The sequence below is a fragment of the Varroa destructor genome, unplaced genomic scaffold (genome assembly GCF_002443255.2).
Source record: "Varroa destructor unplaced genomic scaffold, Vdes_3.0 BEIS01000001.1, whole genome shotgun sequence".
NCBI classification, from domain to species: domain Eukaryota; kingdom Metazoa; phylum Arthropoda; class Arachnida; order Mesostigmata; family Varroidae; genus Varroa; species Varroa destructor.
Genome location: NW_019211454.1, coordinates 24,960,963 through 24,980,154, shown reverse-complemented (window position 1 = coordinate 24,980,154; position 19,192 = coordinate 24,960,963). Strand labels below are relative to the sequence as shown.

General features: G+C 41.3%; 2 protein-coding genes and 1 long non-coding RNA gene across 12 annotated transcripts in view; 1 reads left to right on the top strand and 2 right to left on the bottom strand.

Annotated features, from left to right (window-relative positions):
• The window catches only part of LOC111253286 (DENN domain-containing protein 1B), a 45,567-nt gene extending 40,057 nt beyond the window's left edge, over positions 1 to 5,510 (bottom strand). The window contains exons 1-2 of one of the 6 annotated variants that reach the window (XM_086976835.1): positions 1,115 to 1,292; positions 109 to 182 (exon numbers count right to left, since the gene is read on the bottom strand). In XM_086976835.1, coding sequence (XP_086832961.1) covers positions 109 to 140 — 32 coding nt within the window. In that variant the 5' untranslated portion in view covers positions 141 to 182; positions 1,115 to 1,292. The other 5 variants (XM_086976839.1, XM_086976837.1, XM_086976838.1 and 2 more) reach the window with 5 other exon arrangements.
• LOC111253270 (protein vav-like) overlaps positions 3,095 to 19,192 on the top strand; it is a 34,801-nt gene continuing 18,703 nt past the window's right edge. For 2 of the 5 annotated variants that reach the window (XM_022812449.2, XM_022812454.2), the window contains exon 1: positions 3,096 to 4,705. The gene's annotated coding sequence lies outside the window, so the exon portion shown is untranslated. Of the gene's footprint in view, positions 4,706 to 19,192 lie in introns of all 5 variants that reach the window. The other 3 variants (XM_022812440.2, XM_086976833.1, XM_086976832.1) reach the window with 3 other exon arrangements.
• Positions 14,993 to 16,138, bottom strand: LOC111253314 (uncharacterized). The gene is made up of 3 exons (XR_002674596.2): positions 16,075 to 16,138; positions 15,658 to 15,739; positions 14,993 to 15,222 (listed from the first exon to the last, which is right to left on the bottom strand). It is a non-coding gene; the product is annotated as an uncharacterized LOC111253314 (long non-coding RNA).

Here is a 19,192-nt window from a genome sequence, read left to right as displayed (position 1 = left end):
AAGAAAAAGCACCTTGCTTCTATTCTCTCATTGCGGAACTGAGTAAATATTAGGAACGTCATTGCAATCACGTTTTCTTTAATGCTCTGTTTGACGTCAAAGACTAACCTGATTCTCGAGCCATGAGGATCGCTAGCCATTGCCACTCTTCGCAACTGGAGGGGATGAAGGTTATGATCTCTCTTGGTGAGGGCCAGAAGGAAAGGATAGAAAAAGTCTTTACAACGGCAACCGATGTTCACTATATCACTCAATTCCCGGCCACTCGAGAAATAATATCCAGTAGGTAATAATAGTAATAATAATAATACTAGTAATAAGATCACACACAATGCACACACGCAAAAATAAACATAGTCATTTATAACGCTGCCTATCCTGCTATGACTGACGACTATGGTGCGTTTAGCATGTTCTGAATAGCAAGGTAACCGATGGGTAAATATCGACGTTAGTTTCTTAATAGAGCGAACTTGCACATTCAATTTGTTTAGTAAAAAATCCGACACTTAACGACTTCACATCGTTTACAGCAGCCGCCTTCATCGTAGCAGCTGCCCATAGATAACAGGGACTAGGGACAAACCCTACGGCGTCGACAAAGGCAGAGCGGGCGTCGATGACGAGCATTTAAAAAGCTTTCGCGACATCTTAGTTGTCAGCAGCTGTATGAAGAATGCCAATATTGGCCAGACACTCAATGTAATTGGTTGATTGGTGGTCAGAAATATATGAACGAATTGACACTGTCTCGTCGCTTTGGGTTGTCATTCAATCACAATACTTAATATAAATCTCGTCTGCCAACTTTTTAGCACCTGACAACACTGCAATTTTGTGGCTTCTCTGTCTAAAAAGCAACGTACAAACATATGCACTCTACTTTTTCATGAATTATGTGCTTCAAAGTCCCTGTCTCGTTCCGTTACTCACTACCGCTGGTACTCTTTGTGGCAGAAGCCCAACTGATTGGCGGTTGGACAGGTAGACAGTAAGATGGACAGCCAGAACGACTGTTCGTTTTTGCTGCTGCTTCTTCCTTTGTTGCTTATCGCAAGCGGCTAATAAGGATTCGGTGCTTGCCTACTCCTCGGAGGCTACTTGATTACACTACCTTAGCAGGCCACCCGAGCTGTTCCTTTCCCCATCCGTCGGATAACTGAAGCAGCTGCTGCCCCCCTGCCGCTCTTCGGTGAATGATGAAGCTCTTCACTGGTATTACAAGCTGCTCCAGCCTACTAATGTTTGTCTACCGAAGTCGTTGCTCGAACGTCGGCGCTGCGATCGATATTGTGCTCGTAGCATATGATGAGCCTAGAAGCTTGTAGCAGACGACATTGGCGTTACGGATTACGGCGCGCCAGAGGGTCGGGAGCAAGTGACTAACAACTGAGCAAATCCAGCCTAATCCACTTGTTTTTCAGGGCACATACAAAGCGAAACTATTGCCTTATGTACTCGCATGAAAAGATTCATGCAAGTTACCAGTACCGATCACGCAACCACTAAGTCATTGATGAACAAAATAATAATGTCGAAAAAGCTTTCAATATACATATATATATTGCAGTCAATGATATTATTGTCGACTCGATAAACTCAAGGGTAGGTAAGATAGTCAGAGTTCGAAATTCAACATATGCACATTTCGTTTCGCACCTGGGGCAGCTAGTTAAAGCAGTACTGGCCAAAAATATCCAAATTTTTACTGGTTTGGTCGCCTGATTTGTTGAAGCCGGACTCGCAACTGTGAAAGTTGTAATTTAATAAATACCTTAGTGCACAACGGCTAGAGCCTTATCCAAATGCACTAAAATGAAGTCGAAAATATGTGTCACTCCTGAGGATTAGGAGGCTATATTAAATGTGCTATCATTAAATATAGCCATTTGTAAAACTGGCACACTCGACTCTATATTCAGCGGAATCCTCATGACATGATGAAATATTTTCTGCTCGCCGGCGACGTTATATAATTGAGTAAAAATTAACTGTTGCTAGGGGCCCGCAGCAATGCTATGGAAAACTGGATTCGGCGTGTTAATTTATTTAAAATTCCCATTTGTTGACAATCACTGGCGCGCCAGACTCCATATGTAAATGAACCAAAGGCAATCGTCGTACCGAAAGAACTCTATTCAATACTTTTTTAAAATTTATTTACGGGGTGCAGATTAGCCCATGTTATTTTTTAATAAAAGTTTTGATCATTTAATTAGCGTATCCATTAGATACCACAGGTACGCGTATTTTGCCATGTCAGGCCTTTCATAGGGACTTTGTTCATTTTTGACCTGTAGGTGGTGTAAACTTAACTTACATAGACTTTTTTGTTTGTATTGTTATTAAGGAGATTACAATACATCCCGATCTGCCAAACCAGTCGCCTTTAAGAAGTAGTTCGTAACTTCGTGTTGTAGTGATAAACTTTCATCTAAGTAAGAACCTGTTTCAAATTAACAGTACACAAACTATTACTTAATTATTGATTTTGTCAAATTACAATTTTGTCGAATGTTAATACTGTTCAAAAACAACAACAATAATAATAAAAACAAGAGGAAACCGTTTTTGTCTCTTCTTTAAGCCCGATAGATTAGTGCCAAACGTCGTTCACTTGCACCACCTATAAGTCCTACAAAGTTTGCGCTTAACCAGCCCTTCCTTTAAAATATGAGTTAGAATTTATAGCGATTACAGTGCTTAACGTGATGATAGAAGTAACATCAAAGGTCTCATACGGAACGCGTAAATTCTTATAGTGCACAAAGAATTTATATCGAAGAATCAGCAGTAATCATCTAGCAGGTAGCTAGAAATGGCGTAACTTACAGGGCCAACTTATAAAAACCTGCGCTTGAAATGTGTCGTGTTTGTTTCCGAGTTTCTGAACCTGTTTAAATCGGTGAAGCTGTATCGCAACGTCATCCTTGAAAGTAATTAGTCAGGATCGATCTGCCATCGTTGGGCTTGGCCAATGAAAGTCTAGGCGTCCCAGTTCTACACAGTGAACCTTCTATGCAATTTCATCTCACAGCTGCCCTCTCTGTTTGGCCGTGCTTTCCCTGGTGTGTGTTTGCTGCTGCGGGTACACTTTGTATGTCTCTCATATAGCATGTGTGTGGGATTATTACTGTCTCAGCTCTCTAGCTGTATTCGTTGCTCGTTTCGCTTAGTGCTGTCTTCTGCGAAGATAAGTGCAACTGGCTGTCGTGGATCATTCCAGTAATACGCAGGCGATCAGTAGCTATGCTGGACGAGGGCCAAGGAAACGTCACTGGAGCAGGCTAGTCACACTGGCATTGTTGTTTTGTTTGCGGAAAAGCAGTGCGAGTGGCTTTGCGGTCCACAGCAAACTGGTGACGAGCTTTACGGGAACAGCAACAGCAGTAAAAGTAGCGCCAAATAATCTATGCTGCAAATACTGCAACAACAATTCATTACTTTTGCGACTATGTAAATTTCTATACAAGTTAGACCTCTATCGGTACAGCATAAGCTGTGTTCGTAATGCGGTTTGTGTACCAAAGCGCTAGCAGCAGCTCAAGTGACATCGTAAGTAGTGGATTACACAGGCGTATGTCGGTGTCATAAAAGATACGGAACAAGCAGTTTCGAGTTCGCCTTCTCATTTCTGCGGCCTTCCGTTGAAACGACTGGAGTTCAGGCTGCCGCCTATTACTACCGAGAAGGTGCCTGGGCAGGCGTGCGCCAAGGTTTGCCTCTCCTGTTTTCAGCCTGTTTCGTCTGGTTGTATTGTAAATACTTCACAGACGATCATGATACATAGAAGAAGTGTTGGCTAGCAGCAGAGTGGAGAGTGTCAATAGGGTAGCAGAGTGCACAAACTACGCCACCAGCCAATCAAGCCTAGAGAGAGAGCGGGGAACAACAAAACAAGCGCAGAGTTTGTTGAGGGCGTCAGTTGATGCTGCTGCCGCTACTGCTCCCGCCGTCGCCGCGAGCGCCGCTGTCCTCCTCCGGATCGCCACTGGTTGTAGCGCCTGGATTGCAATGTCAATAATCAGCCTAAAATGATGTCATGTTAATTTCTCACATATAATGGAAGAGGCAGTCGACCGACGAAAGGAAACAGAGCGGGCGCAAAGTGAGGACCTGGCGCTAAATGTGAACTAATCTAGAAGTATAGCATGAATACCATCGGAGAGTGAATCCTCAATCCTGGAATCCAATCAACCATTGCGGCGATCTCGTGCGTATGGTGCGCACATCAATGGCTACGCTAATTTGTGTTTTGCAAATGTTTTGCTAACAGGAACAACAGCTTTCAGCTGATAGCAGTTGCCGAGTGTCGTGCATTGACTGGCGCGTAGATGCAAGAAAACAGTCAGCTATGCCGTAAGGAAATTTCAGCATTCGTAAAAAGAGGGCGTTGGTTATTGAATTCTGATACCGCCTGCCGCCAGCTAAATGGCTGGCACTTCGTCGAGTTTCTCAATCTAAGGTGTGTTATCGTTCTCGTGGAGGGCAAAACAGGTGTCATGAGAGAGAAGTCGGTGCCGAACAACTGGAACAAGTGGGATTGTAATTCGACAATTTTGCAAGGCATCTTTGTTCGATCCATGTTTAATACGTTCTTTTCTATTGCGTTTGTTATCGCTGTTACTGTTGCTTAGATATTCCTTTCACCGACTCATGGATTCATCTCTGTTATCAAGAACTCAACGATCAGTTTGAGTAGAAGGTAACCTTGCTAAGCTATTGTATGTTTTACGGTTATTACTATTGTTATTATTATGTAGATGTGTCATTGAGGAATGCGTACGACTCACACTAGAAGTAATCATCATAGTAGTTATGCAATCTCAACTCACCATCCAAGACGGTTAAAAGTAGGTGCCTATGCATCAGGAAAGGCTTCATTCAAGACCGTATAACAAGCTGACGAACGGTCCGTTTATCGGTACGCGCAGTAGACACAAATAATACCATTTTGAATTAAATGTAATTATTATTTGTTAGTCACACAGTCGGGCTTTTCGCTTCTCAGTACGCTTATACAAGCTTCATAAAGCAAAACGCCAGTAAAGGTGTTAACAATAGACGTAATAACACGAGTGTACTTGGGTGTACGATTGTGTGTGCCAGTCGAGTAAAGAGAAACTCGTTCTCTGAGGATATCTGCAATGTGTCGAGGGTTTCTTTAAATATCATAAGAATCAAATTTGTGGCTTAGTTTCACTTTGTGAAAGTCTGAGTACATAGACGTAATTGAATAATATTCAATGCGGGAAATTAGTCCATTGATTTTCTTATGTCTGCAACAGGTTTTTGAATACGAAAAGCTGCACGATAATAGGTCATATTTAAATTAATATCACATACCAATATATATGTAGCAAAACTGGCGGAAGTTAGATACGTACCCAAAGACATCTGTCCGCTGTGTTATTTTTTGTAGTTTCTTTCTCGATTTTTTGTTATTCTTGTCCTTGTCGTCGTCGTCATCTTTGACTAACGCCGCAGCCGCCCCTGTCGCTCATCCATGCGCGTTTTCAGCAATTTGTGTCTGTGCTGCGGGCCAGCTGGTGACCAACGGTACGGCAACAATCAAAACGGGAACATTGAAGAATTCTACTCTGGTGCAGCAGCAGCAGCAGCATTAGTTCCTGCTGCTACCGTTGTATTAGACAAACATTATATCAACATATATATATATATATACATGTGTGTGTGTGTGTGTGTCTGTCTGCAGTGTGTCTATGTATATGCCAGTCTGCCTGGCTATGAATTTGTCGGTCTTACATTCCGTCAGACTGGGCGACCCTCGTAGAACCGCGCCGTGGCAGTAGCAGCAAGATATAGTGTAGCAGCGGTAACGAAGCGGCACAGCAAGACTACGACCGCGACGACGACGACGACGACGACGACGACGACGACGACGACGACGACGACGACGACAATAATAATGATCATGGTGATGATGACGTCTCGCACCAGGAAAAGCAAAGAGATTTAGTCGGCAGTCAGCCGTCGTTGTCGGTTAATCGGTCGATCGGTCTCTTAGGGCCGCTCTTGCTTTTGCGGCTACTCTTCGGAGCTTGCGGTGGCATCGTCGCAGTGATGGCTGCGTCGGCAGCGGCGGTAACTGCTGCAACCGCGAAATGCGAAGTTCGCCAAAGCAGCGACTGTGCTGAACACCGCGTCCGTCCAGTGCTGCCGTCGCCGCCACCGCCAGAAACAGCAACGACGGCAGGATCAAAGGGGGCACAGCATCATAGCCAGGAGGCGCCAGCTGCTGCAGCTCGATCCACCAGCTCTGACCAGATCTTGCCATCGCTGTTGCAAGAAGTGCCATTTTTGTTGTTGCGAGGTCGATGGCTACCGCTGCAGTCTGAGCAGAAGTAAACAATTGAGCGACTGGGCGGTAGTTGGCCTCACTGCGGGCCGTCAACGTGGTTGGCTCACGACGACCAGCGGACGAAAGAACGAAAGACTACCGTAGCGTCTGATGGCGACTCTGACAACAGATGAAAAATATGTGAAGGAGGGGGAACAAGAAATAGACGTATGATAATATAAGAATCAGTCAAGTCAGTCAATGAATGAGCCAACTAGCGTCAACGCCTGCACCATCGACGCTGGCGGAATGAGTAATACGGAGAAGAAATGGAAGATGAATAAGAATGAATAAAAAAACCTGCATTTTACCTTGTCGTTGCTGCCACGAACGCCATACAGCTTTCGTATTCTACTGATGGAGCTGCTGTTGCGATAGTGCACTGAATGGCGACTGAGCGCTGCATTTGTTCGCCGTATGACCCTACCTTCGGTCTCTATTTCCTCCACAGCAGAAATGACTAGCAGAACGGCAACTGATTGACGAGGAATATAGGGAAACGCGAGCAGCATCAGCGTTGTAGCGAGGTGTTGATGGGAAAACTTAGAATCAAAGGAAAAAAATGCCACGAACGCGTTTGTTACTGCCGCTGCTCTTGGAAGCGGCATTGATAATAAGGATAAGCGTAATGGGATGATCATGTTGTTATCGTTATTGTTATACTGGCTATGCTATGAACAGGATACGCGCGTTGAGGTTGATGCGCACAAACCCTGCTTGCGAGAACTAGGGTAGGTTCAATGCAAGTGAAGAACTTCGACTGAGTACTGTAGAACAACCTACTCAGAGTCATACGCAACAAGTGATGCACGCCCTTATACCGTAATATAAATCGAACGGATACGTATAAATCACTACATGCGGTGCGTTCCGTGTCAACAGTAAAGGGTTGTAGTAGCGTGGTTATATGTTTAATAAGTGAAACCCAACTACAAGACGGCCCGTATAAATCTTCTGTACATTGGGCATACACATTATTACAATGATGAAGATTATCAACGCTCTTATAAACGTGGGGGATTTGGCATGCTTGACGATTACGACACAAAAGGCATTTAAGTTATACTATGGTACTGCGGTTTTTAAAGGTTTTATTGATAAAAGATTACTCACTTCATTGGACGTCTCGCAGCCTTTACTCGCAGAGACTTAAACAATATTCTTACCTAAACACATATTAACAACAATATTCTTACCTAAATACATATTAACATTAAATACGGAGCACGTGTAACCCTATTATATAGACTTATTTCCATTTGTCTTTTGGCCAACGTTATCGATACCAACGAATTAACAACCAGAATTGTTTGGATTAAATAACGAATGCATTTCGTACTGTGCGTGCTACTAGCTTTGGTGTTTAAGCTAAGTTAAAATTACCTTCATTAGAAAGAAGAAAAATATACTATTAATATATTTGAAATACCTCAGCAGTACGGACGATGACGTTAGTATTCACAGTAGAAGTCTGTACAACTACCGTACCAATGTCATTATTTTGAAGAATTTCTGATAACGTTCATGGACATTTTTTCACGAAAACATATTTAGCCTCTCAGTTTGGACCACCTGTGACGCCGTCATCAGTTCCCAACTGCAAAGTTATCTGGATGTATTGTTTCGGATGTCAACAAAGTATAACATATTATTGGCAGTTGACCCTGATCTAATTAGCCGGTTTATATGAAGAGCGAAGTCAAGCTTCGACTTAATTGTGACTTTTACTGAGCTCACACACGGATAGTCACGTAATTTGCAGTGTGTTTGTGAGTCCCTTTGTGAATGCATATTGCCATAAACTTTTGGCGGAGATGATGATACCCCTGGCGCCGCAGCATCGAACAGACGCGGCATCGAGTGCCCGCCAAAGTAACAGGCCATTTCTATTAGAACGAGCGTATAGCTTGAAATAATCGGAATAAAGTTTATGCCGGACTCTTAAAGAATAGAACTCAACTGAATTATTTAAGTAAAACAGAAATTATTTGAAGATTCGAAGTCAATTTGGGGCTTTATATAATTTATATACGATATGAGGTGAGGGACCACAATAGATTACATTCGCTGTTGTAAAGCAGCAACTTCTTTTGCCAAAGTATGCTTTTATAGGTGGGCAAAGCTAAGCTGCTGCAAATAATGATGAAGATGTGACAGGAACCAAAAAAAATCTAATTTAATATTTAATTTCTACTGACTCGTAACCGCATTTATATAATTTTAAGCTTTCAGAAGATTCGATTAATTTAGTAATAATATCAAAAGAAACGACGTAGTTATTTGAGCTGATAGGTAAATCAATCGCAGATAGATTGTGAATAACGAAGGAACGCTACAATAAAGTCTAGGATTATTTTTTTAGAAGTTTTAGATAGTTTTAGAGATTTTAGTTTTAGAAGTTTTAGAGATAACTCTGGCCATGTTTGACAGAGTCTTAAAAAACCTAAGAGTTAACTGGCTAAGAACGATTTTACAAAAATTATTTTCACAACAGGGGATGCCACAAATCGTCGATAATATCGACAGATTGTCAATATGAATTAATGTTTGAGAGATTAAGCTCTCCGTATATAAATACATGTTCCGCTATATTGCATAATTAGTTGAATGACTTGAGAAACTTTTTGATTCTGTAAGTCCGCAATAGACCATTAGTATTGTATGTATTGCAGCATACTTAGCGCATGATATTATCGTTGGAGTATTCATAACTGGCACCAGCTTCAATTTAAGTGTAACGTGTGATTTCCGCTGAGCAGGACGTTAGTCTCGTTACCATAAACGAGGATCCCAGTATTAGGCCCAAAATTACGTCGATGATCCGTGGTGTAACCTTTTTATATACAATGAAGGGCAAATCAGCGAGAGTTTTTTCCTGAAACCCTATCCGCGAGGACTGTGACAGGTTGCGGAAACGACTGTGCGTGCTGTCTGATGCAGCGCTTGAAGGCGATGTTTGGATGACTAAAATCGAGCAACCAAGGTATATACTACTCAGCGTCAATGACATTTGCGACTCGTTTGTTGGATTATTATGGATTAGTTAGAATTCAATAATGAATGTCGTAAGATTTCACTAATCATGGTATAAGCATCGTAGTGCTACGTTGTCGTTTGTCTCGAATTGCATGAAACATAATTAATATGGCGGTAGTCGGGTTGAAAGAACGATCTAATGCTGACGACTCCCAAGGCCTATAAATGGTGCAGTTGCTTCTTCAAGGTCGGAATTGCCGCTATACGCTATACGTTTATATATCTACGCGTACAATACGGCTTTTTATTTCGATTATATTGCCGATACTATCGCCAATGTCGTCTTTCTTTGGAAACAGCAGCGCGGACAGTGCGGTACTGCTGGCTGATACGTATATTTACACCTGAGTCCGAATAAACAGTCAGCGGGCTTAATGGATATGTAGCTATTATTGCGGCTGTTATGAGGACTTCAGCCGAGGTTATCATGTAATGTCGATCGGGGCCCAACTAAACCTGAATTCTTTAGAGGTCGACGATGTCGGCTATGCGTGGCCGCGGCAAGGCTAGCATTAGCAGCACCACATAATGCAGATAGTGTTTACACGTCTGTGTACGAGTGTGTTTAATCCTTGCGGCTTATGTTGTATCGGTGTGAATAATGAGTTTTGCTTAACATGCGCAAATGTCGATAAGTCAACTTCCGCTAGCCTTAGGCTCCGTGTAGCATTCATTATCACCATTTACCAGAGATACAGTTGTCGAGTTGTGCATTAATGTTGATATAAGTTTATTGTCGGAACATTTAAGTACGCCGTTATAATGTCTCTCGAAATGTAGTAGTAAAAAACACGCATTGTTAGGGTACAGCAGATATTTGAACGGATTATGAATCAAGTTGAGGCTGACGTAAGCTTGCATCTTACAGGAAAGTATTTTTGTTCGACGCTAGCGTCGATGTTGGTGATATTGGAAAATACGCCCGTGAAAAGAGTAACCGTTGAATTATCAGAACGTTTTTTAATTGGTCAGCATTCAATATGGAAGAAAGCAGATAACCAGCCTGTTGACTATTTATGCTGAACCAGTATGACAGTCCTAAATGCTCGAAAGATTCTGTCAACGTACTGGGGTCTGAGCGTTTTAAGCATGTCATTGCGGTTTGTTACCATGTTGGTTGACTGTCTGTCTTAGCTGATTTGGTCCAGTTGCCCTCAAAATATTTTGCATTGTTTGTTAATCCGGTCTATTTTTTATGAATATATTAGATTAGTAGCAAGCTACGGGTTGATATTCATAATCCCCCATATAGCATATCCGGTATGTGGTGGGCGGCTAGAGGATACGATTTTTTTTATATTTCCGCTTAACTGCCTAATCATAGCCATACTCATATTAAACTGTGCTTTTACTGGTCCTAAGTCCGGAAGAAGGTCCACAAAGGACGTATATTTCAGTGGTAGCACCGAGCCGGTTTCTCGGTCCGCAATACCGCCATCTATAATCAACAGGCGCCACCTGGCGGATTCAGTCGGAAGTAGACGCAGTCACTGTCGCGCTGACTCTTAATGCGGTACAGGCACACGGCACACCGTCCAACCACTAGCCATAGAATCATACGCGATCACACAGTGTCTTCTCGAAACTGCTTACAGTGTGCATCATATGCCAGTATTCACACAAGAAATCTAGAAGATCCTCGAATCTGTTAGGACAGGCGAAATGTTCTAGCACGCGGAAAAATGTTGGCATCTTATTAATATGCCAATAGGATGTTATTAGCTTCGAAGGCCGGCTAAGTGAACGTATGGCTCGTATTCATATACTGGGATAGCAAACACATAGTTTTGTTATTTATATAAGAGTATATGAGTCCTAGGCTGCTCGTGAGTTCTACTCATCGCGGCCTTTGTTTATTATTTGAATAAAGTATTTCAATGATGAATTTGTTTAAATTAACCAGTAACGACATTCGTCGCGCTACAACTGGCTTCACTCATTAAAGTTATCAATTTTATAACTTAACTGTCGAAGAGGTGGCATTACATTAGGCATCGGACCGGCGGTACGTCTGCTTATATGGCAGCTGATAACAGGTGTATGTAAAAGTAATTTGATGATCGATAGTGGTAAGGAGAGACTACATTCTTTTGATTTCCAATGTAGTACTTTATAGCTTAAAGATGGACTGAAGAACACTTCATTAAGTCTATGCGTAACAGATAAAGTGACCATTCGACTTAAATTGCTTAGGTAGACCTTCCGTCCGTGTGAATTGACAGAGATCAGTTTATGCTCAAAGCAGCTATTGATTTTTAGAAAAATTAGAACTGCCAAATGAAATTCTAAATAGAACTGAACATATCAATTTGGTACAGGTAGCAATGTCAGGCGCTTTTAAGAGATCATTCAAAGTTACCAAAGTTAGTAGTCTCGAGATTTTGATGAGTATTTTATTTTTCGTTATAGGTACGGGATGTAGCAAACCGAAGTAGAAATTTCCTCAAGCAGTAAATTGTGAGTAGCTTAGTTTAAAACTTTTCGACGGTGCCTTCGACAAATAAACCTACTAAGGGCTGGAAAACAGAGCATTTAATGCTGAAAGTGGAATTTCGTAAACTAGAAATTTCGTGTATTTTACGATCTTACACGACGTGTGTTGACAGCTAAACTGTATGAATAGGTAAATGACCTCACACGTGTAAAGCTAATGCATTTCGAAGCTTGTCTTTAATTTGGGTCGATGGCATAAGTCCAGGTGCTATCATCTTCACGGCTTTCTGCTGAAGGCTTGAGGGTTTACAAACCGTATCAAATGATCTTATTGGTTCTATTTTCAACAATGTCTTATTTCTTATCGATTGTCATTAACGGACGGTAAAATAGCTAAAAAAAAGTTTTGTTTATTTACGCGGAAGTTATGTCCGTCTGTAGGCAAACAGTTTCTGTTTTTTCGCTTTTTCGCGCGTGATGCTTTAGTCACTGCAGTGATTTCGAGCAGCGTACAACACATGCATATATATATGTGAGCAGCACTGTCATATTTTATCGGTTGTTTGATAATAATAACCATCGGTGGGACGCTAATCATCGTTTGGCATCTACGGTAACCAGTAACAGGTCGACAATGAAGCCGAAGTACATTGACATAGTAGAAACATAGACAGACTAAACTCTATGGTATAAAGTAAAAGTTATTTAATATTCTTATCTTGAGGAGCGTACTGACATTGATTTGCAATTCTATAACAGGATCAAGACAAGTTTGTCGAACCTACTACACAAAACGAAAAAAACAGGCAGGCTCCTGCTCACATACAGCCCACAAGATCTATTTGCGTCCGAAGTTAATTACAATGAATTGATGCTAGCTGCAACATCTGGGTGATAACACTGGTATAATATCGAACGATGGCTAACATAATGCATTAGTTGATGGCTGATTTGGTAAAACAGAAGAAACAAAATCTGGTGTCATCTTCCGTATGTATACAATCCAACGATCGGATAGTCTGATACTACGGCTCACTGATAGTAGTTTTCAGGAACTGATAAATGTTTTTCGGTCTCCGCTTACCGGCGATTCGACATATACTAACGAACATAGAGTAAAAGACAAAGGAAGATCATGCGAAGCTTTTTTTAAATAAGATATAAACAATCGATTTCATATTCGAGCTGAATAACCGCTTTACATTAATTAATTATTTTACGTTAAAAATCTATACCTGATATTCGGTAAATCAGAACACTCGGTATGGCAACCTGCATTGCAGGCAGCTCTAATTGTGAACTTGAACCCAAAATATGCTCAATTATAATGTTTACAACATGCATTCACAATATCGTTAAAATCGAAACATGTAGATCTTTTTTCTTGGGAGCGCAATTAGAGATGGATGGGGAGCTGTCAGCGTATTTGCGTCTTTACATTATTCAAGCCCTTGTTTACCTAGTTACTAACGGGCGTTATATTAATGGGGCGCTAGCTGGCCGGTTTGCTAGATAATAAAACTCGCTCTCAGAAATGGACACTTGACGGCCGATTCTCTAAGCTACTTAACGTCTGGATATCAACTTCTAATCACCAGCAGGTAGCAATAAGCTATCGCTAGCCGCTCACTGACTTTAGAATGTTGTGTTTATTCAAGTCCCGTGTACGAAGCTGCATTGCTTTGCGTAAGTGTCAGTATTTGACGGTCTAATACAGTAGTGTGGAAGATTGAAAACAACTGTTGAAACAAAAGCCATTTCGACCTGTCATATAGCAAGGTTATATTACATGTCGAATTTTACTGCTATATATAGAGGCGGTCGGCTTATGTCATTTGCTGAGCAGAAGCAGTATTAAGAGAAATGAGAGATGAGGCATTGGTTTCAGTAAACGTCCAATGAATTTACAGCGACTTGGTTAAAACTAACAAGCACGTGTGTTACGTGTCGTCTACGTCGGACCTTTACGAACGCGATGATTACACTGATGGTCTTAAGAAACTATGTTTCATATCTACAGTAACTTCCTTGTCAATACATTTTCGTCTGAAGAGATTCTCATGTCAGACCTTTGAGAGATTTTGCTAATCACAAGTATATGAGTTAAGCTTCTTTTGACATATTTATGGCAGGTCATAAGTCTGAGGTAAAATAACATTCTCCTTATTGACAGCTTTTCCCAGGGGCAATGTTTATTTAGCGTACTATCTTCATGGAATGACCCGACTTTAATCGTGCACATGGGTCTCTCTTTCTTGGGGTCAAAAAAGTGAACCGATTAAGATCTCGGGGTGCTGACCGTAGGGTCACCAAGCGAGTCGTATACAATTAATAAAAATATTGTAGGTTTTGCGTCCGGTCATATGTGACTATAGTCCGATTAATTTTCGTTGACACGGTGTAGACGCCATCCGTCGACAGCCAAAACGAACTCGCTGTTGTTGTGGAAGCATAATGTTCAAACTTGGTTATGCTGTCTTTAGTTGATTAACCTTAGCGAGCTGGGTTATATATTATCCACAAGAACATGAGGAAGCTAATGCTTTATATAAGTAAAGGATAAGACCTACCTCTAAACCGTTCCACTACATAGTTACTGTCATAGTTTTAACAGTGGAATCGAAATAGAATCCATATATTTGACAACGCGAACCTTGACAGTTGTTCCAATCCCCAATGAATTAAATAAACCGGTATAATCATTGAAGCCGTAATCGCCAACGGTACTGCGCCCACTTAATCGAGCCTACTGTAAATCTAATTAGCGTCACGGAGCGTGACGTATATTATTAAAGTTGTCTAGTATAATGGAACTTTCGACGCTTCCGTCCGCAGCCACTACGACAAAGGTCTGCTGAACCTGAATTGTCTAAGGTTGTCTTGAAGCGCGGTCAAGCGCGAAAAGAGGTGGTAGACAAGACAGGCTGGAGGCCAGTTAACGCTTGCGGTTTTTTTCTGATGGCCAGCAGAAGGTCCTAGCCGCGTTCTTTCTATTTCTTTTTTCTGGCCCACAAAAGAAGATCGTGCCTCTGCACTCTCAACCTGCCTTGTTTGTGTAAAGTAAACCTGCTAGAGCCTGCGATGAAACTTGACCTACGGCAACGACGATAGCAACAACGACTACTTATCATACCGCTGGCATAGCGGTGGTAACGGTAATAAGCGACAGGCACCAAGCGAACGAACAGATGACCTAAGAGGCAGTCTGAGCCAACTAACTGGCCGCCTGGTAGCCAGCTACGCCTAGAATATGATGATGCGGTGGAGTTGTAGCCAAAAATCGCCCCCGTTACCATTGCAACGGACCGTAGTTTCAGTTAGCCGGGTTGAAAGGTGGGCGGCCCAAAGAAAGAGGCGATAGAAGACTTCTTTTTGTTGTTTGCCCCTTGATACTGGCGAAAACAAGCAGAACGGAGAAGTGAAAGAATAAAAATAACGCACAGGAATAGATATAGGAGGCAGATAGATATAAACTGCGAGAAACTAAATCAGTAGAAAAAAAAGGACCATGAATACATGGTATCACAGGAACAACGATAGGAAAAAAGGCTCATCCGTCTTCCGTAAGTTAATGCGTTATAAAGGCTGTTTGCACTGTTTAAAGCAATGACGAGATGATCCAATCTAGTGTGGTTGACGAAGTGGTCAATGCTTATGAATTATATGTGATGAGCAATAATAATAATTGTTTTGTTAAATTTTGTTTTAAGAATTAGCGGCAAAATTTGGAATTGAGCCTGTGATTTGCGTCTTTATATGAGCCCAGCGCACAACACAATAGTGCGGGCTGTTTACAAGATTATATTTGCACCAGGTTCAATACGTACTTTAAGTGGGTGAAGCTTACTTCGAATATTGCTCGGACAATATAGGCGTGCAGTATTCCGTTACGTCGTTAGTTGAGTTAACCTTAAAGCGTGGAAGCCTCAGTTAGCCTTGGGATAACAGTCATCAAGTAACTACTGAAAATATATAATTAACCTGTTTTTTTTAAACATATTTTGAGCTCTATTGCATTGAATTGCGTGAAATTCTCTATTTTTTAATTTTCTCAACGATCTTTAAAGTGGGGACTATGACTTCTTCTTAAATGTGAACGATAACTTTACATTGTGATTACGATTCTGAAAAAACTAATATTCTTAGGTAATTTTTATATTAGGAAAGGTAGTGATCATGGCATCACCTTCTCAAAACTAACGGGTGGCATTTGAAAACTAGTTTAAGTGAGTGTGTCTGTTTACCTATGCTGATCTTCAAGCACGTAACGATATATGCGGCGGCCCGTTTCACTTAATTCCATGTCCCAATCCCTGAAGGGTTAGAAGTTTAGTATTCTCATTGTTGTATCGCGCTGATATTTGCTTTGACCGCTGATATATGTGTTGGTTCACACAGTGCCGATTGAAAAGTGTAACCCTTGCTATTTGGCAATAGATACTTTTCTACATTTTGCCGTTGTTCAAGGGTTGACACCACAATAACGAATAAAGACAGCAAACTATATAAATACACCGTAGATGTATGTATATATATTATTACATACAGACCGTCCAGTGATTTCAACAAACTATATATAAGCAGCTAGCCACTTAGACGTCACATATTGTGCTTTCAAAGCATCTTCGAAACATTTACAATATCTATATTCATAGAGGATTTGCTTTTGGTCTCGTAGCGACCCCGAGAAAATGTACGTTATTACGTGTTCGCCTTTTGTGAGCTCTGAAGGGCGCCCGTTTTGTTTTCCTACTCTGTGGTCTCATATCATTTTGCTTCGTCGCAGATACAGGCTTATAACATGGACGAAACTATATGCCACAGTGACACTTAAGGATTGCCCCTGGGGAATAATGGCCATATCATCCAAGATTAGATCATTAGAGTGCAAGGAAGGCGTCTCTTTTGACCTCTCCATCGCTGGAGTTACTGAATGACGACAACCATGACGATATGATTGCGAACATTGTTGTTGTGGGTGACGTTAATACGTCGATACGTGAACAGCAGGCAACATGCATGATTGAGAAGATGCGGGGAGTAGCTCTGAAAAATTGCGTTTTAAATCTTTTTGTCTTGACTTTTTTCTCGATGCGACAGCCAGTATCGCGTACGTGCCGTATACATGCGTAAGAAGGGTCGCACTCTGCCTCCCGTAGCAATTGCGTTTTCCACGAAATGTCGTTAGAGGGCTAACGGATGACAGCGCCTCTTCGAGGGCAAGGAAAGACAAGTGAAACAAACATTCCACCCTTTTCATATATCGTATATTTTTTCGGCTTTTTCGTTATTTTCGCTTCTACGCTCGTGCAATCTGTAGATGCCGTTGAATTTCGAAGTCATCTAGCATAGGCTGCCCCAATGCGGCGGCTGACTCAGGCATCGACGGAGGCGCAGCTTTTCTACTGGAGCTTTTTTTGTCTCGTAATGTTTCATATGATGTTATATTCTCACCACGCCGTTCACCTACTAATTCACACATTACTTCCAAATGTACCATAACATATAACCACTTCCTCATAATGAATTCAAAGAGATCTGTAGAAACTGCGGACATCAAAAAAGAAGGTAGGATAACAAGTAAACTAAAAATGTGAATATGTGTCGCTAAACTTTTTGTAGTAAGATCGGGGGGTTATTATGAACTATTTTTCTGGCGATTCCTGCTTGACTTATTTTCTGGAAAAAAGTCAAGGCTTGCTCTGCTTCTCTGGACACTCGTACGCTAATTAGTAAAAAAAAAAAAAAGCAGCAATGTTTGATAGACGCTTGCGCGTTAAAGGATATGGTGATCGTTTGTGCTTTGTAGTAATGTTAAATCGATTTTTAAACTAGTTACAGATAGGCTGGTCGGTTATGTTTCTGTCATATATTGTCCATGATTATGAACTCATTGCTTAATAATGTCGTTGTGACTACGCAGTTGCGTCCTTACCAATTACGATGTTTTAATAAATAAGCGTTTATAATTTACTAAGCGCGTGAAAATTTCAATGGTCCTAGGAGGAACTTGTATTGAAAATCGCGATGTTGTTTTAACTGAGTAACTATGATGGGGTTTTAAAAGGAAAGGGTAGAATTGAGTTTGTCAATCACATGGCCGTTTTCTATGTGTAGCACATGTCAAGGAAGATGAAGTGCGTATCGCTTTCCTAAGCTAACCTAATTATAATCATCAAGAGCAACGGCTTGCATCTCCTATCCATGTGTTCGTAATTTTCGAACCCACGTATGCCTGTCGCGGGCGCTTGCGACAGATGGCGTCCCTTCTAGCTGGCTTCTGGGCCCTAAGACACTAACCTTGAAATGAGGTCTTCGTGTGAAGCGTTGCTGGTAGCATAAAGGGCTGCCGTCTTGAGCTTGTTTAGTTGCAATAGCCGTCCAATATACGGACGCAGTTTCATTAACCGCAGACTCGACTCGTCGGTCGAGTCCCGCAGTGATTATGCTTCGTCCATGAATAAGTATATATATATATATATATATAGCATACTTTCTAGCAACACCAGGCTTGGATAGGTTGAAACAGGCCTCGCGCTGCCTTTAATTAAGTAGAAACCACATGCTCTCAACAAAGCCTTTTTCTGAGAGCAACGGAATATACTTAAAAGTAAAAGATCGTTTTGTCTGAGGGAATTCATTGGGTTTATGGATTTCGCATCGTCTCCACTTACGCCAATATGTGCAATTAGAAGGTTTCTAATATAGCCCGTAGAGTTGGTCTTCGTTGCAGTTGCGTACATTGTTCACTATAATGACTTAATGGTGCTCTGAATTATTATCTGCCATAATAATTGCAAACTTTAAACGTCGATGAGCCTGACAATATTTGATACTCATCTTTTGAAGTATCTGCACCTCAATCCTTAATAAAACATTCCGTCGAGTTTCGCTCAGGGGTGTCCTCGCGGCATCGATGCTCGTGATTTATCGTCGGTGTACGTACGTCGAATCAGCACAGTAACACATAAAATAAAGCATTACTGAACAAGTCATGCTTCGTCGTTTAGCCCATATAAAAATAACCGTCTCAAATTCTACATCAAGCATACAGCCGCTAAACATTGTTTTTTACGATAACGTTAAAACTAATATAAAACAACAGCTGTAAATTATCACCGCCAGTCCTCGTACGCCCGTCGCGTCAATATATCACAATAAGCAAAATTAGTTTAATAGCTAGGGTGATACATGTTTTTGGTTATTCCTATAGCCATGTACGTATAATACTGATCCGAGGTAGACTGAGTGTGAAAGACCAGGGAACTTGTTTGCTCGCATTGCTTTTTGTCAGAGTTTTATAGCTGATTGATACTTGCCAGAATCAGTCAATCTATATAGTTTTATAAACTGAAAAATAAT